Source organism: Peromyscus eremicus, chromosome 2 (genome assembly GCF_949786415.1).
Source record: "Peromyscus eremicus chromosome 2, PerEre_H2_v1, whole genome shotgun sequence".
Taxonomy (NCBI): domain Eukaryota; kingdom Metazoa; phylum Chordata; class Mammalia; order Rodentia; family Cricetidae; genus Peromyscus; species Peromyscus eremicus.
This window is the reverse complement of record NC_081417.1, coordinates 22,046,417-22,074,127: the sequence shown is the minus strand read 5'-3', so window position 1 is coordinate 22,074,127 and position 27,711 is coordinate 22,046,417. Positions and strand designations below refer to the sequence as shown.

At 37.4% G+C, this 27,711-nt stretch overlaps 1 protein-coding gene across 8 annotated transcripts in view; it reads left to right on the top strand.

The window, feature by feature from the left end:
• The window catches only part of Wwp1 (WW domain containing E3 ubiquitin protein ligase 1), a 132,629-nt gene that overhangs the window by 31,039 nt on the left and 73,879 nt on the right, over positions 1-27,711 (top strand). For 4 of the 8 annotated variants that reach the window (XM_059253903.1, XM_059253904.1, XM_059253902.1 and 1 more), the window contains exons 3-8: positions 3,573-3,663; positions 8,316-8,454; positions 9,047-9,171; positions 15,353-15,490; positions 15,574-15,640; positions 18,016-18,197. In XM_059253903.1, the coding sequence (XP_059109886.1) occupies positions 3,594-3,663; positions 8,316-8,454; positions 9,047-9,171; positions 15,353-15,490; positions 15,574-15,640; positions 18,016-18,197 (721 nt within the window). In that variant the 5' untranslated portion in view covers positions 3,573-3,593. The other 4 variants (XM_059253905.1, XM_059253908.1, XM_059253907.1 and 1 more) reach the window with 4 other exon arrangements.

Below are 27,711 nucleotides of genomic sequence, written 5' to 3'. Positions count from 1 at the left end.
CTTGATTAGAGTTTTTCTTCTAGTACCTTCTGTAGGGCTGAATTTGTGGATAGATAGTATTTAAATTTGATTTTGTCATAAACTATCTTGTTTTCTCCATCTGTGTTGATTGAAAATTTTGCTGGGTATAATAGTCTGGCCTGGCCTCTGTCCAGGCAGTTCTGCCTTTTAGATTCTCCATTGAGAAGTCAGGTGTGATTCTGATAGGTCTGCCTTTATGTGTTACTTGGCCTTTTCCTCTCGCAGCTTTTAACATTCTTTCTTTGTTCTGTGTGTTTAGTGTTTTGATTATTATGTGGATCAGGGATTTTCTTTTCTGATCCAATCTATTTGATGTTCTGTAAGCTTCTTGAACATTTGTAGGCATGTCCTTCTTTAGCTTAGGAATATTTTCTTCTATGATTTTGTTAAATATATTCTCTGGGTTTTTGATCTGGGTTTTTTTGAGCTCTTTCTGTTCCTATTTTGCTTAGATTTGGTTTTTCATAGTGTCCCAGATTTCCTGGATGTTTTGTGTTAGGATTTCTTTAGATTTACCATTTTCTTTGACCAATGAATCTATTTCTTCTATTGTATCTTCAGTGTCTGAGATTCTCTTTTCCATCTCTCAATTCTGTTGGTGATGCTTGCTTCTGCAGTTCCTGTTCACTTATCTAGACTTTCCATCTTTAAAATTCCCTCAGTTATTGTTCTCTTTATTTTTTCTATTTTGATTTCCAGATCTTGATTAGTTTCCTTCATCTCTTTGCTTTTCTTCCTTTTCTTGGCATTTTTTAAGGGATTTATTGATTTCCTCCAATTTTTTGGTTGTCTTTTCTTTGATTTCCTTAAGGGAGTTTTTCATTTCCTCTTTAAAGACCTCTGTCATCCTCATAAAGTTGTTTTAATAGTTTTCTTGTGCTTCAGCAGCCCTGGAATATTCAGGTCTTGCTATAATAGGGCTCTGGTGGTGCCATGTTGCCCTGGCTATTGTTGATTGTATTCTTACACTGGTGTTTAGATACCTGGTTTTAGGATGATTATAGGTCTAGGTCCTGATTTCTGAGTTTGTCTCCTTGATTTCTGTTTTCTATTTGGTCTTCCACTTTTTGTGGCATGGATTTCTAGTGGCCAACATGACCTCTGATCTAGTAGGGAGTCTCTCTCCAAGTTGGGAACTGGCCTCCTGCTGGTTAGTTTGGCTTTGGTACAGCAGGTCTCTGTTCTTCTGACTGATGTGGCCTGTTTTTCTGACTGCTTTGATCTGCACCTGTTCTTCCAACTGGTGTGGTCTGTACATGAGCCTCTGAAGTCAGCTCTTCAGACTGGTGTGGTCTACACCCCAACAGTGGGATTCTGCAGGAGTTGGGGGCAGTGCCCAGCAGTGGTGCTGTGATGAGGTAGGTGGGGGAGGGCTGTGTGATGGGTCCTGGGGATCAGAATTGGGGGAGTGGGACAGCTTGGCTGGCAGGAGTCAGGTCACTCACCTGTTCTTCTGACTGGTGTGGACTGTACGTGAGCCAATAAAGTCTACTGGAGTTGGGGGAAAGGCTAGTCATAGGGAAGGTGATGAGGCAGGAAGGCTTGGGTGGCGGAATGGGTCTTGGGGGAACAGAATCCAGGGAGTGGGGCAGTCCAGCTGCCAGGTGGGTAACTCACCCACTCCTCTGACTGGTGCCCGTACATTATCTTTTATAGTTTTTTCTTGATTGGCCATACTTCATCATTCATCAATAAAACTAGAATTTAAAAGTATATGGTTGTAACTTTGAAAGTTCTTGACAGCCAGAAACTATTGTATTGGATTTCCACTAATTCTTACTTGTAGGCCCAGATTAGGCTGTTCTTCATTTTCAGTAAACCCCATGTCTAAGTTTGAGTGTTGTCTTAACGGTATATGTCAGTGGGTTGTTGGTGCTCTGATGTAATTTTGTCTTGGGTCCTCACAATGAGGTCTCAGTTCCTTTCACCTTTCAGTAGACCCAGTTTTTTTCTCTTGACCATGCACTACAACTATCAGCATCGACACTCAGGATAAGATGTTTGTTTGTTTGTCTATACTATTTACAATTTATTTTATTTATTTATGTGGAATAAATAAAACATGGAAGTTAGAGGACAACTTGTGGGGTATGAGGATTGAAGTAAGATTGTTAGCCTTGACAGCAGGTGCCTTTATACACTGAATTATCTGTTTATTACTATTCGTTTCATCTCTCTCTCTTTTTTAAGGCTGCCATTATATAAGTGTGGTATAGGTCTGATAACTTCCACACTTAAGAATATAACAGAACTTGGAAAATAAGACAGTTGGTTTTGAGTTATGCAGGAAGTGTTTATGTTAAAGCAGGAAGGAAGGTCTTTCATTATTATCTAGTAGACTGCTAAAAATTGAAAAAGCCTTCAATTTCCATTGACTTTATTCCCTTAGTTGATAATATAAGTGTTCCATTTCAATTGATTTCTTTTTTAAAATTCATTCTATTTTTTTATTTTTGAGATTAATGTAAGTATATTTCTATCTTCCCTTTCCTCCTGACACCCCAAACCCCATATGTGCCTCTTCACTCTCTTTCAAATTCATGGTCTTGCTTTTCATTAATTTGTTTTTGTATGCAAAATTGTATAGATATATACTTATATATTTCTAAATACCATTTGTTCAGTCCATATAATGTTATTTGTATCTAAGTTTTTAGGGCTGACTTGTTTGGTTTTCTTGCATGAACATGACAACTGATTGCTCTTAAGTAGATATCAGTTGCAAACCTGTTTTCTCTTCTGTAGAATAAGTATATTGACCTGAATGAGGTCTTGATTATAGATTAAGCAACTCTCATCTTTTTGTGTGTGTCTGCATACGCATGTGTCTATATATCAAAACATAATCTATGCAAATCTAAGCAAGTGAAGAAAGTGTAATGGTTTTAGAATATTGGTCTCTGAATTTAGGGAAAGGATCTAAATGGAGCACAGAAAAGATGACAAATTAAGGGAAAAGCAAGATAAATATTAATATTCATTAGTATTTTTCAATATTTCCCAGGATAGCCCACTTTAATCTTTAGTAGGTTAAAGGTGGATAGAAGTTGAGCCTTGAGATATATGGTCTGTAGAAGAAAGCTATAGTTAGCTCTGCTTTTTGTTTAATTTTTTTTAAACAAAATTTAAATTCTTGGTTAAGTGTACAGTTTAAATTTTTCTTAATTTAATTATTGTACTGTGATTGTTTAGGAGGATGTTTTTATTCTTATTAAATACACACTGAAGTATTTAAGAATAAAAGGGCTATATACTCAGGAGATTTCAATAATGCATAAATATATGTTTTCATAGTCATGTATACATTCATTTTTAAATCACCATATGATCCTGGATTCCTAGTATTATCATTTACTTTGTTGCTCAAATTGACTCAGATATGGTTAAATGGCCCCACTCTTATATAAGGTTTGTATACTGTCTTAATTTTAAATGAAAGATATCTGAGAACTTGTGATAGGTATGAATTTTCATTGATTAAATGGTTTTAATCATCTTGAAAATTGAAATCTCTCACACGAACAAATTATCTTTTTTTATTTTTAAAGTAGAGTCAAGGTGAACTTTGGGACATGGCCACTGCTTCACCGAGGTCTGATACTAGTGATGACCACAGTGGAAGGTTACAGTTAAAGGTAACTGGTAAGTGATTTTAGTAATAATGTAGTATTATGATGAGTAGATGAAATTGGATTTTGTATACCTAATTAGGCAAATATATTCCATAAGTGATGCTTTTGAGACATACACAATGAAGTTGGACTGATTTTAGGCGGCACTGGGTTTTAGTGTCTTGCCTTCATGTTCTATTTTTTTGCCTTGCCTTGATTTTATCATTTTGTTCATTTCTGTTTTTTAAAGTAAAAATAACTTTGTAAAATCTATGCTCTTGATTTCACAATAGCTTGAGTAATAAAAACTACTACTTCTGACTATAAACAAGGAGACTGAAGTCCAGAGAAACCACTGCCTTCTCTTAGTAATGAGGATGCTACTTGCGGTCTTAAGACTCTAGGTTTTTGTTCCTTTTATTACAAACCATGTTCTTTTTTTTCTTTTTTCCCCTTTTTCGGTCCTGGAGATTGAAGCCAGGGCCTTGTGGGTGCTAGGCAAGCATTCTACCACCGAACTACATCCTCAGTCTAGCTTACTCCATTAGCCCTTTTATTTCAAACAATCAGGCACCATCATGCAATGCTCCCTCTATTATTGAAGTCTGGTAGTTGTCTCTCTGTAAACCCCTTTACTCTTGCATGTTCATTCATCCAAAGCAGCTTGTGAATAATTAGACTGCCAGCCTGGGATGGATGTCACATTAGCAGCAGAGCTTTTATTCTGTTGATTTCTAGGGGCAGGAAATACCCTATATTCATTCATAAATTGGAAGCTTAGTTGTGGGGGGTCTTGCCCTGAGGTTACCCTTCCCTTTATCTAGTGCTAAGCAGGAGGCTTCTTCTTAATGATGTTAATTTCCCTATCTCTTTCAACTCAAACCTTGGCTGCCTCTTTAGATCTGATCTTCATTTCTTCTCCAAACTGTACATTTCACATTTATTTCTGCCCAATTTTCTCTTTTTCATTGTAGACCCAAATAAACATTTTTAATAATAATCACATCACAAATTCATTATTATGTTGCATTGAAATTGCCTCCACTAAAGAGATTAGTCAATTGCTTTTTAATTTTTGCCTCAGGCAAGTTCTTAGGACAAGGGCAAAAAGTAGCAAGATTCTTTGCCAAAATCTCACACAAATGGCCATAAGTCCAATTGTTAATGTTGTTCCCCTCGAAATACCTTTTGAGCTGATTTTCCATGACATACTTGATCTCAGCACCACTGTCTTCTGAGCTCTTGGTAGGATGGCTCATTAACTTCGCTTATAATCTTCAACTGCTTTTCTAGTCCAAAGTTTCAAACTTTTTCACATTCCTTCAAAAACCACTTGGTTAGGTTCTTCACAGCAAGAGTTGACTCTCTGGTACCAACTTCTCTATTACTTTTCTATTGCTGTGATCAAACACCATGGCCAAGGCAACTTACAGAAGAAACAGTTTATTTGGGCTTATGGTTAATGAGAGGCAAGAATCCTTTCTAGTGAGGAAAGCATGGCAGCAAGTGGCAGGCATGGCATCAGGAACAGGAGGCTGAGAGGTCTATCTTCAAATGCAAGTACAAAGCAGAGAGAAGTAGTTTAGTTTAGGTTTTGTTGAGTCAAGGTCTTACTATATAGCTTACATTGCCCTAGAACTATGTAGCCACAACTAGTGTTGACTTTGTGTTCCTCCTGCCTCAGTTTCACAAGTACTGGGACTACAGGCATGTACTAAAAACCACATCCAGCGTATTTTTTTTTCCTTTCCCTTTTTTGTTTTGAGACAGAATCTCTTTGTAGGACTCAGGGTGGTTTCATGATCCTCCTTTAGGCCTTAAGTACTGGAATTACATGTGTGTGCCACTGTGCCCATGTCTCTTCTTTATTTCTGCCATTAAGCTATTGCTGATTGAAGGGAACAAACATACAAGAACAGTGTGCTGTAGGTGTAGCTCCATGATATAGTGCTTTCCTGGTGTATCTGAGGCTTTGAGTTTCATTTCAGCTTCTAAAAAACTAACCACTTAGTCAACCAATTAATATCCTAGAAACAGGAAAACCATGATCTAAAAGTCAAACAGAAGGTAACCCACTGTAATGTGATAATTTATTATACCATGAACTATAATAGCATGCAGAGATAAGTAATTTTCAGTATTGTAGATTTTAAGATTTTCAACATGAAAGGATCAGATGCAAAGTTTACAAGGTACGTACAGTTCTTGACTTAAAAACTAATAGATTATTATAGTAGCATATATATGTATTTTTTGGATTGTGTCTTATGGTACCTCAATTACACTTTAAAAATATGATTTTTACATTTATTTATGTATGTGAACATACATGAGCCATGGTACATGTTGTATATATTAGCGAAAAAGTTGTGGGAATCTCTCCTATTTGAGTTCCAGGGATGGAACTCAATTCATTAGGCTTGGTGGCAAGTGCCTTTACTCACAGAGCCACCCCGCTGGCTCTTAATTTCACTTAAATTGTGAGTATTTGTGATGTGTGCTATAGGTGATTTTTCTCAAGCATTTAATTATTTATGACCTAACCATTTTTTTTCTTGTTGATTTCAAGTGTTACCACCTTACTTGTTCTATACTATTTCTTACATCACTATTAGACTGTCTAGTTACTTTCATTTTATAGTACATAAATTTGGAGAAGTCTTTAATTAGCTCATATCTTATGCATATTTGTCTCTGCTGGCTATTTTCTTTGGCTCCTTATTTGAGTTTAAGCTCCCCATTTCTCTCTGTGTCTACCCCGAACACTCAAACCCAGTAATCTGATGTTATTGTTGTAAAATGATATATTAAATTGGAGATGATTTAAAGCTTTTATCTTAAAATTCCCAGATCTAAGAATACATCAAATCATTTTCTTTCTCTTTAGTGTTCATCATTCAAGTTTTATGGTAAATTTCATGTGGACCATATACATTTGTTACTACATGTTTTTAGGGACATTACTGTTGCTGGACCTTTTTAAATTAAGGAACCTCATCCAAAGTCTGCTAATTTTTAATATTTACAAAGTATTACTGTGAAGGGCATTTTGAGTATAACACCAAAGGTAAACCAGTAAATGGGAAAGTATAATTTATCCTGTTTCCACTAATTTGAACTCCTGTTTAAAATAGTAGCATTCACTTTATTTAAAAACATACCATTAATTTTATATGTACTATTGAGCTACCATGTTACAAATTTTTGAGTTAAAAAGGATATTTTTAAAAATCTGTTGAGGGGAGAAGGAAGATCTGTTACCTTAGCAGCTTTTAGTACTGTCAAGCACTTTGCCAAATAAGAAACACAGTGGGCATATTTTGAGTGGGTCTGCAGTTAACTCATTAGTGATAGCATAGGTACAGTCACTATACTGGATGCGGGGAATTTGTTGATGATGATAGTGCTTTTGCATGCCTTCACTCACCAATCCTAAGAATTGGGTATTATTGTTCCCCTGTTTTTCAGGTGAGAAAATGGAGGGGCAGAGCCGTTAATTGACCTCCTTCAGGTCAGGATTCTAGTAATGGCAGTTAAAACATGAACCCAGATATATTACACTTGTATGCTTTTAACATGATCCTGTATTGCCTTCTCTTTACTTTCAATGTGTGGATAGATAGGACCTGTACATATCCAAGAAATAACTTTTATTTGGAATGAAACCTTCTATTTGGAGAGTTTCTTGAGAGGTAACAAGTCTGGCCCCTTATATCAGTCCCTTGGTGGTAAACTTAGAGCAACTTGCAACATCAAAGGATGGGAATGAGTTTTAAAACTAACACCCTCCCAGTAGCACTTGACATTATGTTAAACAGTGTTTGCACTCAGTTGCCAGTATTTTAATAAACATTTGTTTATAATCTTTTTTGTTATTCTTTACATATTAACAGAGGGGTAACTATTTCAAACACTTTATCTCTGTCACATTACGTTCATTTCGTATTTCATTGGTTTATTTGACTAATTCTCTCAGTAGAATGGAAGCTTATGTTGTTTTCTTTCTTAACGATTCCTGAGTGTAACATGGGTGCTTTTCTTTTGTCATCTCAGACCCAGGATAGTTGCAGTGAATTGGTTATAGAGGTGATCATAATGTGCTATTTTCACTGGTTGGTAGTTAGTATTGTGCCCTGAAAGTGCACAGTTCTGTGTTTGGAATGCCTGTCAACTAATACATAAATAATGGTATATCAATAATGGAATAGTATTTGGCAGAAAAAGGAATGAAGTATTGATGCATGCTACAGCATTGGTGGAACCTGAAAATATGTTAAGTGAAAGAAGGCAGTCATGAAATCATGTATATGATCCCACTATACAGAATTTTCAGGACAGGCAATCTATAGAGACAGATTGGCGGATGCTGGCAGAAGATAGGAAAATTCCTCCTTAATGATCATTTGCTATTTTGGAGAATTAACAAAAATGTTTTCAAATTAATCTGGATGTTTGTACAAGTTTGAATCTAAAATGAATGAACTATCCTATTCAAATGGGTGGTTATCTCAATAAATTGGTTATTGAGAAAATGAGATGGCTTTCGGACATTAGTAGCTTCTCCTTTTACCCGTGAGACATGTACTAGAGGTGGAAGAACACTTCTGTTTTTATTGGTTTACTAGTTGGCAGTACAGATTTTTTGGTTGTACATACTGACAACTAATTATTGTTTTCTGTTAGTTTCTAGTGCCAAACTAAAAAGAAAAAAAAACTGGTTTGGAACAGCAATATATACTGAAGTCATTGTAGATGGAGAGATTAAGAAAACAGCAAAATCCAGTAGTTCTTCTAATCCAAAATGGGATGAGCAACTGACTGTGTGAGTATCTTATGTAAAGGATACAAAATCTTCAAGTCACATGTGCTATGTTTTGTATTTTGTAGAATGACTTCAAGTAATAAGGTTTTTTCTTTAAGAATTTAACATATGAAGAAATTTTTAATTTCACTTTTCTCAGAGGAAGCACAATAATTGTGTTTTTGTTTTATAGACAGTTATTTCCACAAGGCCGTATTCTCTCTGAATGTTTGATATAGAAATAAATTCAGTCATTCTTAATTTGGGCATTGTGAAATAAAACAATATAAATTTACTTGTAATAGAAGGTTTATAACTAATGACAACCATTCTAAATGTCTGTAGAAATGTGTTTCCACAGAAAAAGTTTTTCTGAGGTCTCAGTAAGATAATCAGTGCTGTGCCGGTTGTTAACTACAAAAATCCTGATATAGTTTTTAAAGTAATAATGTATTTGTAAATACTTGTTATTTTCATTTCTGATCCAATCAGTTTACTATTTCATATAGTAGTAAACTGAATTCATGGTTTTGGAAAAATCATTGAAATAGATAAAAGAATTAGCACTCACAGTGATGCCGTGTTCATTTTTGTTATAATGTTATTCATGCAGAAATGTGACCCCACAGACCACCTTGGAGTTTCGAGTTTGGAGTCACCACACTTTAAAAGCAGATGCTCTGTTAGGAAGAGCAACAGTGGACTTGAAACAAGTGCTGTTAACACACAACAGGAAATGTAAGTGGCTTTCTGACCTTTGTTTCTTTTACATTACTTCAGAGACTTTAAACATAGTCTTCTAAAGTCCAGAAATGAAGTGTAGTGCTGTGTTTATAAAGAACTTACAATTGCCAGTGGTTGCTTTCAGAACTGTGTCGTAATGTGCAGTGGGCAGTATTTTCCCATCCTTTCTTCACACTGGAGATCATCTACTAGTTCTCTGATACCACTTACCACCACTCATTTATTATTTACCTGTGTACTTTAAGACCTAATTCAAGCATGGTGGTATATGCCTGTAATTCCAGGTGTCAGTAGGCTGAGGCAGAAGAATTATGAAGTTCAGGTTAGCCTAGGATGAATAGATAAATAGCATGTCCTCTCCCTCCCTTCTGACTGCTGGGGATCAAACCCAGGTCCTTGTACATACTAGGCAGGGACTTTGCCTCCTCACTGTGTCCCAGGCCCTTGAACATATTCTTATTTTCCTTGACAATAGCAACTTTATTTAGATTAAATATTCTAGTGTTATAATTTTTCAGTGATTACTAGTTCGTTCTGAAAAGTATGGAGAAATGAAAAATCAGAGAGGAGCACCTGGGCAACACAGAGTTGGCCTTAGGGGTGTGAGTGCAGGTGAGCCACCCCTAGAGCCAGAGAGCAGGAGAATTGGCCCTGCCCCTTGCTCCTTGCTACATAGGGTGAACTAGCTGGGGCAGTGCTGGAGAGCTTGCCCTGGTGAGGAGGATGGGGAAAGCTGACCAACCCAGCTACCACCCAGGCCCAGAACCAGGGCTGGGAGTTGGCCACCCCAACATCCACCCCATCTATGAACTGCTGGAGCACATGAAGAGGCCAGCCCTGCATATCCAAAGCTGCAGGATCTCCATGACACGTCAACAACAGTATATTCAAAAGGGTCCCAGTAGGGGCCCAGTATTGATAGTGTAGCAGAAGCCAGAGGCCTGGAACCAGACCAGTGATTCATTGCAGTGAACACATGCAAGTAAAGATGTATGGACTACAGGGTATACTATGTCACACTACAGCTTCCATGGTGAGATTTTTTTTTTCTTTTTCTTTTATTTTAGTGGGGAGGTTGCAAGAGCAGAGGTTAGATATGAATGGACAGGGACATGAATGGGATTAGGATGCCTGATGTGAAATTCACAAAGAATCAATAAAAAGTTAAAAAAAAGGAAAGAAAAATCAGAGTATGGAAATTACAGTTCTGTCTGAAGATAACCACTCAATAATTTGTTCTCTTTTTCCTGTTTTAGACATACTTTTCCACTGAACTAATCATCTACTTCTCTTTAAAAAAAAAAAATCAACAATATACTATAAGTACCATAGTTATGAGATTGAAATTTCTTGGCATTGAGATCTTTAAAGTAGTTTAGACTACAGTAGTGCTATGTACAAAACTTTGTGTGTATATACATAGATTTATAATTCTTTAGAAAGAATTTGTGGTTTTAAATCTAATCTTAAGTTAGTAATTCACTGAAGATTTAAAAACCAGAATTCTAGTTCATGATATTTTTCCTTGGCACAGGGATGCTCATCTTCTCTGAATCACATCACAAGTACTGCTGAAGGGAATACTAGTTCAGGATTTTTTTTTAATAATTATTTTATTTTTTAAATTCTGTGTATGTGTGTCTCTGTATGAGAATATGTACATGTGAGTGCAGGTGCCCAAGGAGGCTGGTGGCATTGGATTCCCCTGGAGGTGGATTTACAGGCAGCTGTAAGGCCTGATATGGTTGTTCAGGTCCTCTGTAAGAACAGTGTACACTCTTAATTGTCTCCAGCTCCAGAGCCATATAGTGGTTTTTATATTGTTATCCCTGATTTTATGCAGTGTTCAACAATCCACTGAAGTAATACTTCTGTTGACATTTGTGGATCTTTGTGCTTATTGCCTCAGTTTCTTAGCTATATTTTCAGTAATTCCTCAAAGTTGGGGCTGAGGATGTCTCTTAGTGGAACACTTGCCTAGCATGTGCAGGGCTCTTGGCTCAATCTACAGTGTTGTGGCAAACCCAAAAAAACTCCTAAACATTGGTTTACTAGGTTAAGAGTTTAAAATGTGAGTACTTAAAATAATAAGTTGATTTTTTTTTTTTTTGATTTTTTCTGGAGCTGAGGACCGAACCCAGGACCTTGAGGTTGCTAGGCAAGCACTCTACCACTGAACTAAATCCCCAACCCCGATTTTTTTTTTTAAGTTCCTTCACAAAGTCAGGTTAGTCATTGTCCCAGTTCCGCAGTGGCAGTTGGTGTCACCTCTTCAGAGAAGGGAATGATAGGAGCGGGAGAGAAAAATTGGCTAGGCTATTGAGGATAAAAAGGCACCCCGTTCCACCCCCTCAAGATAACCTGTTTCTTGGGTAAAAGCCAGAGCTGTCTTGGGCTTCTTAGTAGTCTCATCTTTGCCGTAGGCTGGAGATAAAAATATTTAGGGACTTGGATCTCTGACCTGGTGCCCAGATGGTTTTATGGTTACTTCTTCAGTGGGGGGAGTATGAGAGTAGCAGTAATTAAGGAAAAATTTCTGGTTAATAGAATAGAATCTCTAATCTGGATAGAGACCTAACTGTCAGTTGGGCAGGTCAATCCATGGGCCAAGGCATCACCCCTCAGAATGGAGGAAACACCTCTAGGAAGATGGGCTCCCCTTAACAAATTATTACTCTTTTAATGAGATACAGTGCTTTTCCTTCCCAGAGTTCCTGCTTCCACACAGCTCCTCCAAGCTAACATGAAATTGCCATGAGGCTCATTGAGTCTGCTCACCTTTGCAGCTTTTCCTTTTTCTTCCTTCTGTCTTTTTATTTTGGATGCTGGTCATAAACTAAGGATGTTTTTTTGTTGTTGATGATGTTTTTGTTTTCATATCTTGGGCTTTCTTACTCTTTCTTTAAAACTCCTTCTCCACCATGTGTCTGCCTGATTCCCTTAGGTGGAGACCTCCATGCTGGTAATGCAAACAGCATGACTCTTCACTTCTTGCCTCCATTCTTCTCCTGTGGGCAACTGCTGAGATTTACAGCTTGCTTGCCCTGGGTGTTTTTCTATTAAACTCTTAGTAATATTGTCCCCTAGCTTCAAAAGAAAAAAAATTCCTTCTGAAAATCCACATATAATTGAAAGTGTTTTTTGAACACCAGGAGTTTTAGGAAAGAAAATATATTACTTATGGTTTATGCTAATTTAATTATCTGCTATTGCTTGGCTTATTTTGGCCATGTCATTTGGTACAGAAATTAATAGGCTTTGTAAGTGTACGGTATCTTACCTGGATTCTTAGATCATTATCTATGTTTCTAACTGTGTTCTGAAGATTAGTCTATATTCAACCTCCGTATAAATATTTAATCACCTAACCTCCATGTAGAGTTATCTATCTTATGCAGTCATCTTCTAGGAAACTTGTAATGTCAATATAATTTGAGATAAAATCCTCATAAATTGTATAAATTTAGGTATTTGATCTACTTGAGCAGAATGTACTTAGATGAAAAATGCATTATAAACATTTGTACAGTGAACGGAGAGCTTCAGAAAACCAGCAGTGGTATCCTACATAGTCATTACATTTTTGTTCTGTTTTGTTTGGAGGTAGGGTCTTACTATGTAGCCAGACTATCCTTAAGCTCATGATCCTCCTGTCTTGGCCTCTTGAGTGCTAAAATCCCAGTCATGTTCCACCATGCCCATATGTAGCTGGAGTTTTCTCCAGTCCTGCTAGGGCCTGCAGTTGGTCAGACCCAAGTAAACACACAGAGACTTATATTACTTATAAACTGTATGCCCATGGCAGGCTTCTTGCTATCTAGTTCTTATATCTTTTTTTTTTTTTTTTTTGGTTTTTTTGAGACAGGGTTTCTCTGTGTAGCTTTGCACCTTTCCTGGAACTTGCTTTGGAGACCAGGCTGGCCTCGAACTCACAGAGATCCGCCTGGCTCTGCCTCCCGAGTGCTGGGATTAAAGGCGTGCGCCACCACCGCCCGGCCTTAGTTCTTATATCTTAAGTTAACCCATTTCTATTAATCTGTTAAGTTGCCACGTGGCTTGTGGCTTACTGGTACTTTTACACCTTGCTTCCTCTGTGTCTGGCTGGTGACTCCTGACTCAGCCTTCCTGTTCCTGGAATTCTCCTCTCTCTTGTCCCCCCATACTATACTTCCTGCCTGGCTACTGGCCAATCAGTGTTTTATTTATCAATCAATCAATCAGAGCAACATATTCACAGCATACAGAAAGACATCCCCAGCACCCAGATCTTCAACAACTAGAGCCTTTTTTCCTCATTTCTCTTGAGGCTCGAATCTGATCGAGTTGATGGTAGGGCAGTTTTCTTCTGAGACTTCTTACATTGACTTGTAGATAGCCATCCTTTCCCTGTGTCTTTATATAGTTTCTCCATTGAGTATGTCTATGTTAGTAAATTTCTACTGATAAGGGCAGCACTTGGGAGGCAGATATAGGCAGATCTCTTTGAATTTGAGGCCAGCTGTGGACATAGTGAGTACCAGGATAACCAGTGCTATCATAGAGAGACCATGTCTCAAAAAACAAACAAACAACAACAACAACAAAAAACCAAAATGGGCTGGAGAGATAGCTCAGCAGTTAAGAGCACTGGCTGTTCTTCCAGAGGTCCTGAGTTCAATTCCCAGCAACCACATGGCGCCTCACAACCATCAGTAATGAGATCTGGTGCCCTCTTCTGGCCTGTAAGCATGCATGTAGGCAGAACACTGTATACATAATAAATAAATCTTAAAAAAACAAAAAAACAAAAAACAAAACAAAACAAAAGAAAACACAAAAGAGAAAATCATATTGGATAATAAAATGATCACTGATGAATTTTAAAGAGAATTATTTTTCTAAATTATTAACTGACAAATTATATTTGTGAAGTAAAAAGTCATTTTATTGTTTACGTATAAAACTGAGTAATCAAATCAAGCTAATTAATATATCTGTTCAAGTACCAATTTTGTGATGCATGTTTAAACTTTCAGTAAGTACATAATTACTTACTGATTCACCACACCATAATGTATTTCTTTTTTTCTTTTCTTTTTTTTTGGTTTTTCGAGACAGGATTTCTCTGTGTAGTTTTGGTGTATGTCCTGGATCTCGCTCTATAGACCAGACTGGCCTCGAACTCACAGAGATCCGCCAGGCTCTGCCTCCTAAGTTCTGGGATTAAAAGCGTGCACCATCGCCGCCTGGCCCATAATGTATTTCAGGCATGAAAACCCCATATTTCTTTTGTATATTTGAACCCTTACACTCTTTCATTGTTGTCTTCACAAGTTCTTCTTACTTCTCAGTAAATTTAATATATATTCTGTGGTATGGAAGTTGAGTCAAAGTGGCTTTGCATTTAAATCAGAATAGATTTAATGGGAGGGAAGTATTTGGCCTTGCATAAGAAACACCAAGCTGTCATCACAGTATTGATTACCAACTATGTCACGTGTGGTGTTAACAACTTTCTGTGCTGTTTTGAATTAGGTCTTTATGATTCTCCACTGGGTTTGAAGTTCCTTTTTGATGTGTTTTGTTTTCGAGACAGGGTTTTGAAACCCTGTGTAGCTCTGGCTATCCTGGAATTCACTTTGTAGACCAGACTGGCCTTGAACTCACACCTCTGTCTCCTGAGTGCTGGGATTAAAGGCATGCACATTTTTGATGTTCTTATTGTTCCATTTTGTAATGAAGAGTGAGGAAACTGATGCTAACTAAAGTTTGAATAACTTAGGTTTGTATACCTAGTAAGTGGCAGAGGTGGAATTGTTAACTAAGACCCTTGACTCTCAGGATGAAATTGTGCTTCATCCACGGTCTTTGGGCTCTTGCTCAGAAACAAATTTGCACAGCTGTTGTATTTACTATCTAGATAGTATTAGCGTATCCTCTGAAGGTTATACTGTGCACGGAAGCAATTAAAGATGATGACAAAAGTGTGGCGCTTGGGACGAAGAGTCACTAAACTGTCCAGAATGGAATTATTCCTATTGTAGGTTAATGCAAGGTCCACAGATATACATGCAAAGAATTACTTCCAAATGCAGCAATCAAGTTCTGAAATACAGCAGTTCTTGAATCAAATTATCTCTAAAACATGTTTTTATATGTGGCAAATGTTTTTAAATTAGAATTTTCTTTTTTCTAGTAGAAAAAGTGAAAGAACTATTAAAACTGTCCTTGGAAAACAAGAATGGCATAGTGCAAACTGGTGAATTGACAGTTGTGCTTGATGGATTAGTGATTGAGCAAGAAAATCTAACAAACCACAACTCTTCTCCAACCAGTAAGCTGTGCTTATGTTTTTAAATTAGTAAAGAAAATTGACAAATATGTAGAAACTGAGTTGTTTTCCTTCCTGATGTTTAGCAGAAATACAGCAGAATGGTGATGCCTTACACGAAGATGGAGACACTTCAACACGGGCCACTGCCGGGTAGAGTTCTTTACTTTATTATTTGTGGCAACATGTTATAATATTTCCCAGGCATGAAGTTTGTGTTTTCAATTTAGTTTATTTTCTGTTAGCTCCTTCCTGCTTCAGTTTCTTGATTGTTACGATTATATTATGGGATGGAGGTGGGGGTGTTCAGGATCTTATGTAGCCCAGGTAGACTTCGAACTTACTGTGCTGTTGAGGATAACCTCTAACTTTTGATCCCCCTGCTTCGGCCACTCAGGTGCTGGGGTTAAAGGTACATACCACACCCTATTTAGAAGTTTAACTTTTTTGGGGCGGGGCACGTTTAGAGACAAGGTTTCCCTGTGTAACAATCCTAGCAGTCTTAGAACTCACTCTATAGCCCAGGCTTGCCTTGAACCTCAAACTGAGATATCTGCCTGGCTGTGCCTCCTGAATGCTGATACTAAAGGTGTGCACCACCACTGCCTGGCAGAGGTCTTAATTCTTAACCTCAATTTAGTATTTATCATAAAATTTAAAAGCCTAATCAGGGATACATTAAAAGACACTATATAAAAAACTATCAAAAATATATTAATAAATACAAATACAAACTTAAAAGCTTAAATATAAAGATGCTATTTGCCGAGTACCCGGGAAAGAAACTTTAAAGTAATAGCTTATTAACTTTAAAGTAATAGCTTATTAAGATCTGAAACATAAGAAAATCACTGTTCTGGCCATTTTCTGTAAACAAATGCTTCTCTTACATAGCATAATGTTTCAACTATTCACTTATGCTATGGAGTGTGGTTGTTCTTCCTTTCTTATTGAAAATGTCTTTTCACAATCAGTATTTACAATTTGTTGATTAATAGAGTGAGTAGTGTGGGAAGGAGAACTTATTGATTTGGCATTTTCCTGTAGCTCACAAGAAAAATGACTGACAGATTATGGCCACAGAATTCATGCTGCCATTTCAAAACCTCCCTGCCATTCACATTTTGTGATAGTTAAAAGATGATTTGAAACATGTAGATGGAATGAGAGTATGTAATAATTCAAATATGGTGGAGTTAAAATCCAAAAATATAAAAATATATTCTTATATAATTGACTTGGTACATCTGGGAAAATATGCCAATAAGGGGCAAAGTATAACCTTTTGATGCTGCTCAATTACTGATAACATTATTCTTAATTGCTGTCGCATGCTTCTCATCAGAGCACTTGAACAAGCTAGATATGTGGCACACTCCCTCAGTTTGAGATACTTGGGAGGTTGAAACAAGAGGACAGCAGGTTTGAGGCAGCCTGGATAGCTCGGTGGGATCGAGTCTCAAAACAGAAGCTGTGAAAAAGGCTCAGAGTATAATTCCTTTGTAGAGCATTTGCATACCATATTCAGAGACTGGGGTTTGATTCTCAGTACTGCCTTTTTTGGGGGCAGAGGGCGGGGAGCCTATCCTTTATCAGTTGAGCCATCTCTCCAGCCCACCCACTACTGTTTTTTTTTTTTTTTTTAAAAACTTTTGAAACTATGCTTTCAAATTGTGTATTTGCCTCAAACAGTCTCCAGATTATAATTTGCACTGAGAAAAATTCATGAATAAAACAATGTAAGTTTGTGGATTAAAAATTAATGTGTGACATGTATTTAAATTCTTTAAAATACAGTTTTAGATTTTAAAGGAGTTTATTTTACTACTACCTAAAATTTAATCCTGCGTCGTACTTAGTTGCTCATGCCTGTAATGGCAGCACTTGAAAGGCAGAGGGAATTGCTGCAAGTTCAGGCAGGGCTAGCCAGAGTTACACACCAAGTTTTAAGCTAGCCTGGCCGTTCTAGGAAGACCTGTCTTAAGACAAAACCAGCAAAACTGTTGTTTTATTTTATGATAGCACATCTTGTTTTTAAAAGTGAGTCCTGTGGTGTCAGGGGAGCTCCCAAGGACTTCTGTCTCTTAGAATCCAGATACTGGGTGGCTGAGGAGTGATACAGACATCAGAGTTATCTGGAAGTTTTGTTCATACCTTACTTGTCTTCACTGCTAAATACAATTCCAAGGTTAGGATTAGTTTTGGGACATTTCATAAAATTTCATAAGCCTTTGAAGTTGCTCTCAGAGCATTTAAAGTAGCCTAATATTCTTATTTAGAATACACAATTTGAACAGTGTTTGAAGGCCTAGATACACTCAGCACACTTGGTGTGTCTGTCAGTGTGGACACTTACAACTGAAGTAGTGTAGTTGAGTGTGTTAACAGCAGGTGGTATCTTTTTCTCTCCTCTGTCTAGCACTCCTAACTTAATGTTAGAAAGTCAGTAAAATTTTTATGTAAACTGCTGACAGATTGTTTTATTGTACTTAACTCATTGAAGTTAGAATTTTGTTCTCTTTTTAAAGGTTGGCTGTTGAAGGTACTATTGGAATAGATAATCATGTACCAACCAATACTGTTCCCAACTCATGCTGTTCACATGTAGTTAATGGAGAAAACACACCTTCATCCCCGTCTCAGGTTGCTGCCAGACCCAAAAATACTCCAGCTCCCAAACCACTCACATCTGAGCCCACCAGTGACACAGGTAACCTTGACTGTTTGCCTCATTGTTTCAGTGAAACTTAAAGAAGTTTATGTATTTATGGCTCCATTTCCTTTATTATGTTATCATTCTTTATCTTCTTTATCTTCTGTAATATAAAGTGGAAAGTTATCATTCTTTATCTTCTGTAATATAAAGTGGAAAGTTATACTAAATTTTTCTTATTTTATTTTTTTTTTTACTTTTAGTCTTCTGAATTATTTAAGGTATTCCAAAAACAGTTGAAAAATCACAACATTTTATTAAGCAAGTGCTAATATGATGTAAGATTCTTGGGCTTTAGGCCAAAGATACTATTTAATTAGTGATATAAAGTATACTTTTGATAGAACTTGAGTGAATTCATTGATTTGTTAGCAAAAGTTAGTAATGAATGGTTTCTTTAACCTGTCTTCAGCATATCATATGGATTCCCCTTTAGTAGCTAACTTGCTAGAAGTGTGTTCTGTGATTTGATATAGCTATCAGAAAATTTATATTTCCCCAAGGGAATAATCACACTGCTGTAGAAGAAAAATCCCAGGAAGACTTTATAATGGTTTTGGATTTATCTGAAAATATGCCATGATATGAATTAACACATGGTGCTCCATACTTCCAAGAAGGCGGATACAAGAATGAACTTAGTTGTTTCTCTTTCAGAAAAGAAAAATGGCATATCATGATAGTATAAGCCAAGTAAAACCTATCTTATGAAGGGACAGGTCCTCGTGAGCTCCTACTCCTAAATAATTATTGACAGTTGATGGCTTCTGGAAAGTCAGTTTTCTTTAAGGGCGTGACCCCACACCCATGAGTATATGAGAAGCACAAATTGGACTTAATGGTTTATTTTTAAAAAGAAAAAAAAAGTGTGTAAAGTGTGGGGGGCCATCCCTCACCCCTACATTTCCCCAGAGTACTCTTGAGTAGAAGTGGCAGGAAATATTAGTTAGAAGGATAGAGGGGAGAGAAAAAGATAGAATATACAGGATAGACTCGGGAGGGCCTGGATCCTAATCCATTGGGCCTCGACTATCTCTGCCCTAGGGTATTTAAAGGAATGCCAAAGGGTAGAGCAAAAGACCTCCCCCCACGTGCAGACCATCTCAGACACCTGTACTCAGGCCCGTGATCCAATCATCCTCTTTGTGCAGACCTGCTGGGTAAAGCTTCTAGGAAACGTAAAAATGGGCTCCAGCAGGTTCCCTCTTCTTAATATATAAAAAACAAGTCCCCATTAAGAGCTAATAGCACTCTCCATTGCTGTCATACCTCCCAGTATAGGAGTAGAAGATGATAAAGATGGCATTCTTTTTTGGAATGGGTCTAAGGTGACTATAGCAGTCTTAGCTGCATCAAGCCATTTAAATCAAAAAACTCTTGGTGCAACTGCATCAAACTTAAAAACTCCTTAGCTTCATCATTTACATTAACAGGTTAACATAATTCTAACATAAATATTGCTATACATAGTTACAGTTCTTTCAATCTTACAACTTAAAGCAAATTCTTAATAGAAGCATTTGAGTTTCTTGCTAACAAAACATAGGATAAACTTCTGATGTATTCACATCAAACTTAAACACTTCCTTAACTTCAACAAACCATGGTGAATCAGTATCAATAGGTTAAGATAATAACTCTAACATGAACATTACTATTAATTCCTACAAACCTACATTCAAAAACAGTTTCTTAATAGAACTATATAAAACATAACATTAATTCACTCAAGTAACGTGAAAATATTTTTTAAATTAAATAGACTGAGGAATAATAACACTTCCCATTTTCTTTATAATTCTTTAGAAAACTCTAAACTTCTCTATTTAAACAGTTCCATTTTTAAGCAGTTCCATTTTTACATAAACAGTTCCATAAATCATCAACGTTGATAGAATCTATATACATAAGTAAATTCAAAATTGTCCCATTGCAATGAAATCACTCCTGTCTTATCCATTTATTAAGTCTAAAATTCAAATTCTGGTACCAGCCCTCCAAATATGAAGAAACCCATAACCAAAACCTTTTTGTAATTTTTTCTCTCTTTTTAAGTTCAAAAAGTTCAAATGAATTCTGGTACTAGACTTCCACTTCCAAATATGAAGAAACGTTTTACAACCAAAAACCTTTTGCAGTTAACAATTTCAGTTCAAACAAGCGTCTCTGCAACTTTCGTTCTCAGTCCAGAGATATTTTGTAATTACAGTAGCATTTTATGGCAGTTTTTCCCTCAGCGCGAAAACTATTAGCTCCACGAGAGCTGGTTGGTGCAAAGTCCTCTCAACAGAGACTTTCTTTTAACCATCAAATAGAAACTACAACATTTTTGCTGCTAACTCAGGTTTTTCTGCTCTGGGTTGATGTTCTGTGGGTCTCAGCTGCGGATGCCTGGCCATGGTGGTTGTGCTGGCTCTGGCGTCAGCCATTCTTAGCGGCATTGTGAGTTTCTGAAACCGCTCAGACTGCCAGCTTACAGTCGCCTATGGATGCCCCCAGGCTCCTTCACCATATTATAATCTCTGTATTAAACCTTTACCATGTCCTAAGACCTAAAGCTTATATCCCACCTTATTATACCTAAGTCTTACTTAAGCTCTTTATTCCTAAAACTTAAAGAAACTCCATAGAACTGCCTTAGCAAATATCTTATACACTTATTTAAACTTACATTTACAACTATCATACTTCTTACAAGCTTATTACTACATGTCTTAAAGAAATTCTATAGATCTATTTTACAAACTTATATTAAGCAAACTCTCTATAGGGCTACCATTAGCAAATATCTAACTTAGCAAACACCTAAAGATTTTTTAACACCTAGAAGTGATTTTAAAAAGATTTCTTAACATTTAGAAGAGATGTTACATTATCTTCCAACAAGACAGAGAGTAATATTCTTTGGACTTCATTCAAACCCAAAAATAGAATGAGAAGAAAAACCTTGTAAAGAACGTTCTCTTTCTGAATTGCTCAGCTAGTCATTTCGTAACAGTCAATTTCCCATCAGGAGAAGATAATTGTCTAAGTTGGAGTGGGGTTCCAGACCTACATCATTTAGCAAGTTGCCCTGCTAGACTGTCTTGAAAGCTTAATGTATTTCTCCGTGACTTCATTGCTCTTATAGGTAGCTCTTTGTCATCCAGCTACCATAAAAAACACTCTGCGCAGTTATTAGGCAGTATTAGGCATTTTCTAAAAGGAGCCTGTAAAGCCAGAAGCAGCACAGCTCTGAGTTCTGTATCCTTACAGTTTTTCACTGGGGCTGACACTCAACAAACTCAGATAGTTTTCCTCCTTCTTAATTTTTTAAAAGCTGTATTTTAAGTTTACCATGAGCTTTTTTTTCAAGCTGAAAAAACAGTTTTTCTGGGCAATACTGCCATCTTTAGTGGAAAAACTACCTTTCCCAGAATGCATTTCTGTATATCAGCCTGCTGTTATGAGCTACCTTTTGGACTCCATTTCCCATAATTCCTTTTGGTTCCCTTTTACCAGGCTTGCTTTCAAACGAGCTTTTTTTATTTAGCACGGGAGGTTTCTTGAGTCAAAAGATTTCTATTCTCCCTGAGCTGGCCTTAACAGGTGTTTTTCTTTCATCTGATACTGGCCCAGATCAGAATCACACCTGCCCCATTAGCGTGCATAGAGGCTGGCATCCCTGATACCAAAACTCCCTCAGGGCTTGTCCATTTGCCCAGCCAGTCAGTGAAAAGGAACAAAAGCACTTAAAGCAAAGCTTTCCTACAGCTCCTTCAGAGAGACTTTCCCTGATAGATCTTTATCTAGTCCTGTGTGTTTCTTCCTCCCAGATGCAGAGCTTCAGATGCCTCAGGCTGGGACTCTCTGTTCCTCTGCTAACTGCTTCTGGAGATACGAACTTCTGTTCCTGAATCTACCTCAGACTCTAGCAGCTTTCCCCAGGTCCTGCACCTTTGGGGGAGGAATCTGTCCCTTCTCTGTTTCTGTTTTCAGGGTCTGTGTGGTTTGTGTTCAGAAATCAAGCTTCTGCGTTTTTCTCAAGGGAGGATTTTGTTATCCCTAAGCTCTCATTAGGACAGGTGTGTTTCTCTAATCAGGCCTTTCACCTGACCTAGTTCCCGAGCTAGTTTCCTTGTTTGTCCGTATGCACTCAGTGGCTTGTCTTTTCTCCCTCCCTCTCTTTACTGGGAGTCAGTGGTGAAAACTGCAAGTGCTTGAAACAAAGCTCTTCAAAAATGTCTTTTCCCTGATAGAAAAGAGAGCTTTTCTCCTGGATGGTTCTCCATCTTGTCCTGGCTCGCTCTTTCCCCAGACAGTGGCAGTGCAGCTGCAGCTTGGCTTCATTGCCTTCTCCATGCCAGCAGCCCCTCCCATTAGGGAGGAATCTGCCTGCCTCAGCTCCACACTCAAGGAAGCTGTTGACAACTGCAGGAACCCTAGTATCCTTGGAATGCACTCAAACTCGGGGGTGCTGGCTAATCGCTTCTCGGTTGTTGGTTAGAATCAAAGATAAAAATGCTAACAGAGAGGGTTTGCATTTTTCAGGGGATCTTTGCATTAAAGCAGTGGTGAGCAACCTTTTCATTCTGATAGATGCCCACCCAGAAACAAAGCCTCTTCCATACCAGAAGTTTCCTGACCCGTTTGGCTCTCTGTTTGCACTTTCCTGAGTTCTTTGGCTCGGTTCTAGTTGCAGAGGGATTTCTACTGGCCTGAAGAGACAAAGCTTAGAAGAGAGATTTTCAGGAACACAAGCCCTGCCTCCCTCATTGCAGAGAGGATTTTTAAAGCTTCCATTGCTTCCTTCTCACCAGCAGCCTCTCCCCTGTCTCTTCACCTTCTGGGGAAGCTGTCCCTGCTGCAGCTTTCTGCCTGCACTTTTTTTAACTAGGCTATAACCATAGTGAATTTCTGGCTGCTGGTTTTTTCTGGCTTGAAAGAAAGACAGAGCTTAGAGAGGTTATGCCCTATTCTAAGAGGTCTTTCTGTTTTTTCTTAGAGCGAACCACAGGTGAATTCCCGCACTCTTCCAAGTGAATCTAATTTGACCTTACAGAAAGCAAAACTGAGAAAGAAAGTTCTGAAAGGCTTTTTAGTTTTTTTAGAGAGAGATTACTAAGTTTTTTTCCCCAAGAAATCTTTCAGTTTTTGAGAGAGAAACCACTCAGTTTTCCCAAAACTTCTGTTCTCTAAACTTTTTGGCTTCAATGGCCAAGAAGAGACTAATTCTGTTGATAAGGTGTTGTACAAGTTTTCTCAGTCATTGCTAACAGAGCAAAGGATTTTTATTTCATCCATATGCATCTGCTGCAGGGGAAATCTCTTTCCTCTGCTGCTTGGACTTAGCATTTTAGCTGTCCCCAGGCCAAAAGCTTCCATAGGAATCTTTTTTCTGCCCAGTAAGCTCAAAGATGAGCCTTTTTTTTGCCCGTTAAGCTCAAAGAGGATAGATTTTCCCCAGTTTGCGTTCATAGCCCCAAAGTTAGAAAATTAAAACTTAGTTTCTCTGTCTAGTTGCCTATCTTATCCAAAGTTTTCTTAATGCTATTTTTATTAATTTTTTCTACACTACCTTACTCTTCTAAGTTTTTTCTATACTATATATCATATATATTTCATACTTTCCATAGATAGAAATTAAGAGAGAGACAGAAAGAGAGAGATCTTGATAGAGAAGATTTTATGCTGTAGCCTTATATTCGGACATCCTTCCAGTCCCTTTTTTCTTTTTCTCCTAAGGATAAAACCCCCTCCCCCATTTAACTTTTTTTTTTTTTTTTTTTTTAACTACAAAACTGGATTGGTTCAACTGCTTTAACTGGTAGGACCTAACTCCTACTTTCTCCAAGTACTCTGGAGATAGATAGATAGATAGATAGATAGATAGATAGATAGATAGATAGATAGATAGATAGATATAGATAGATTTTTTTCTTAGCCCCTGTTCAGGTGCCATCTGTGGGGGGGCCATCCCCCACCCCCATATTTCCCCAGAGTACTCTTGAGTAGAAGCAGCAGGAAATATTAGTTAGAAGGATAGAAGGAAGAGAAAAAGATAGAAAATACAGGATAGACTTGAGAGAGCCTGGATCCTAATCCATTGGCCCTCCACTGTCTCTGCCCTAAGATATTTAAAGGAATGACAAGGGGTGGAGCAAAAGACGTCCCCCCAGCACAGCCAAGTTGCAGACCTTCTCAGACACCTGTCCATTCATTCTCTCTCTGCAGACCTGCTGGGTAAAGCCTCTAGGAAACCTAAAAATGGGCTCCAACAGTAGTAAAGTTGGAGTTATTGGAGAGAGGGTATTAGATCTGGGAAAAGTAGGGGGCAAATATGATCAACATATATTATATGAAATACTTGAGAAATTAATATTATGTTTTTAAAATTCATCCTATAGCTGGACAAAATACCATTCTGAATACGTGAGCTACCTTTTGGGCCAATTTAAAAATTAGAATGTGTAGTCTTAAATATATGGTCTGAAGAAATAGATACAGAAAGATCAATAGTAGTTTTATATCAGGAAAGAAGAATGGTTTGTCTGAGCACCAGGCTTCTTTACATGGGTCTAATGCTTTTTAGCTTAAAAGACCTTTCAGTTTACCAGATAGTAATCCATAGGAAAGAACAGGAAAAAACAAAATAAAGTAAAAATCTTTTTGAAACTTACATATTAACAGTTATTTCCTGGTGAACTCTTCCAATAAGTTATAAAAGTAAAATTACAAAACAAAAAGCCAAAACTTGTTCACTCACATATTACCAAACCAAATGAGTTTGTTTCATGTGACAGTTGTTAGATTCAGGAGTTGAAGGAGTTGCATCATCTCTTGCAGTAATTAGATGTCATGACCCATAATTAAGTCGATTCCTTATTCATGAAAAGAATCTGATGATAAAAAAAATATGGAATGATCATTTCACAAAGGCCAGTTAAATGTATGGAATTTGAAGAATTTGCTCTTGTTTCTGAAACATTTATCTGTGTGAGTAGATTAGTGAAAGTGTTTACTGCCCTTAGTTATTGCATGTTTTAACTTTGGGCATATTCAGATGGGGATGAAACGTGAAAGAATGAATCTTTGTACAGTTAGTATTGTAGAATCTCTTGTGCATACTTTATAGCTTGTTGAATATTTTATATACTCTCTCTATTGGGCATAAGTTCATTATTCACATTCTTCTACCTGTTTTTATCTGAAATTTCAAGGTAAAAATAAAACCCACACATGAGGAACTAGCATTGAAAATTCCATCATAAATAATGCCCTGGCATTTGTGAATTTGTAAAGAAAGCTAGGGCAGTCTTAACAGCTGACATCTGCTATTCATGTACTAAACAATGAATATCTATTTACCAGCTACTCTCACAGTTATTCTTTGGGATATGTACTAATAGTTTCCATTTGCTGCGAAGGAATTGAAGTGCAGAGGGGTCATAGGAATTAATATCCAGCTCTGTGGCTTTCAGCTTTATACTACCTCCTGTTCACATTTAGTTACAAAGGGCTGATCTCAAAAGGCTGATTCTTATCTTTTATATTGAGATAGGCTTCCCAGAACATTCTCCCAACCTTTTTACCTGCTGTGATTTTCTTAAAAATAGTGTAACTGTCCTCATTCCACTTAGTTTAAAGGGCTTCTAAACCATTTGTGTTGGTAGCAACCACTTAGCTGATGTCTTTGTGTGATAGTTCTTTACTTACTTATAAAATTAATTCAGATATCTTTTCAAGAAATGGGCATTCCCTGTTCCTTTAATATGTAGGTGCCAAGTAGTATTCCCCAACCCCTTTTGAGGAGATGGGTGCTGGGTATTGCCACAGGTAGAGATAGGAGGCAAGTACTTTACCATTGAACTTCATCACTAATATTCCTGTTTTCAATTCAAGTCTTTAAGCCAGCTTTTGTTATTGGAATTGTAGTAATGAGTATGGAGCCCTATATGCTCTCCCATTCACCACCAAGTGTTTGCTAGATCCAGCTAATGCTGGTGTATACTGTTGAAGATCTTGAACCGTGAGCTCAGTAAACCTCTTTTTTTCCAAGAAGTTATTCTAATATACCTGTAATTCAAAGTTTCTGAAATCTCCCAGTAGTGGTGGCACATACCTTTAATCCCAGCACTCTAGAGGCAGAAGCAGGGGGATCTCTGTGAATTTGAAGCCAGCCTAGTGTACACAGAGTGGGTTCCAGGAAGAAAGTTTGTGTGTGTGTGTGTGTGTGTGTGTGTGTGTGTGTGTGTGTGTGTATTTTTTTTTGTAAATTCATTTGAACTGGCATGAGGCTGTTTGTAGTTTCTGCCAGGATTGGTTTTTAACCTACTCGGGTGTTGGTGTGATATATAATGCATATGCCATATTACTGTTCTAAATTCTAAAACATGAATTCTGGAATACATTTGTCTCCAAGGGGTTCAGATAATGAATGTGGGCCAATACTAAGGAGTTCAGAGAAATATTTTCCCACCAGAGGTAGTATTGTACTTGAAGGCTTTTTCTCCCTTTTGATTAAGAAGATTCATTTGAGTTTAGTTGCCATAAATATTTATTCTAGATTACAGTGAGACGGTGAGATAGTGAGAAATAGAGTAAACCTGCAAAGAGTGAACTGAACCTGCTAAAAGGTGACAAACATGCCCTCAAAGTTAGCATCTCTTTGTATAAAGGTGACTGATGTTCTTAATTAATTGCTTTATAACTCAGTTTTAATGGTTAAATGAGATATTAAATAAAAAATATCTGCCATAGTTCTTGGAAAGTGGTATTTAAGAAAATACTATATTCTTTTCCACTTTAATTCTCTCTAACTTCCAGTCTGAGATGACTTTTTCTAATGTATAGTTATTACCACATGTATACTATATGTATAGTAGATAAGTGTGATATGATATCAGACAAACCTATTCTATAGTCATGTTAAACTTTTTTTTTTCTCTTTTTATTAATACTGAGAACACTGCAGAGAATTGTATGGGAAGGTCCTGCATACTGGCCTCTACCGTACTAAACCCATCTGTGACTATAGTTAGTTACCAGTCAGGAGACTGCTGCTAATCAAGCTCAGACTTTGTCACTGTGAGCAGTTCTGCCTGCTTGCTTTGTGTGTGAGTGCTTAATTGCTTCACAGCGTGTTTCATCTAACTACCGTTACTATAGGTACAGAGCTGGGCTGTTCCTACAGGGCTGCCTTACAGACCTTGCCTTTGTAGATGCAGCCACTCTAAAATGATTTACCTGTAAGGAAATTGCATAAGCAAACAACCAGTTTTCATGTTATAGTTTGAAAAGTAGTAAAATGGTACCATGATCTTGTTATGTTAAAATAACAAGATAATCAAAAGATTGTGTAGCAAGCAAATAAAGAAATGTTTTAATTCTAGTACTCGAGAGGCAGAGGCAGGCTACCCCTATAAGTTTAAGGACAGCCTTATCTATATAGTAAATTCCAGGCCTGTCAGGGCTACATAGTGATCCTCTGCCGGGGGTGGGAGTGGGGAGGGCGGTGTGAAACAGAGATTTA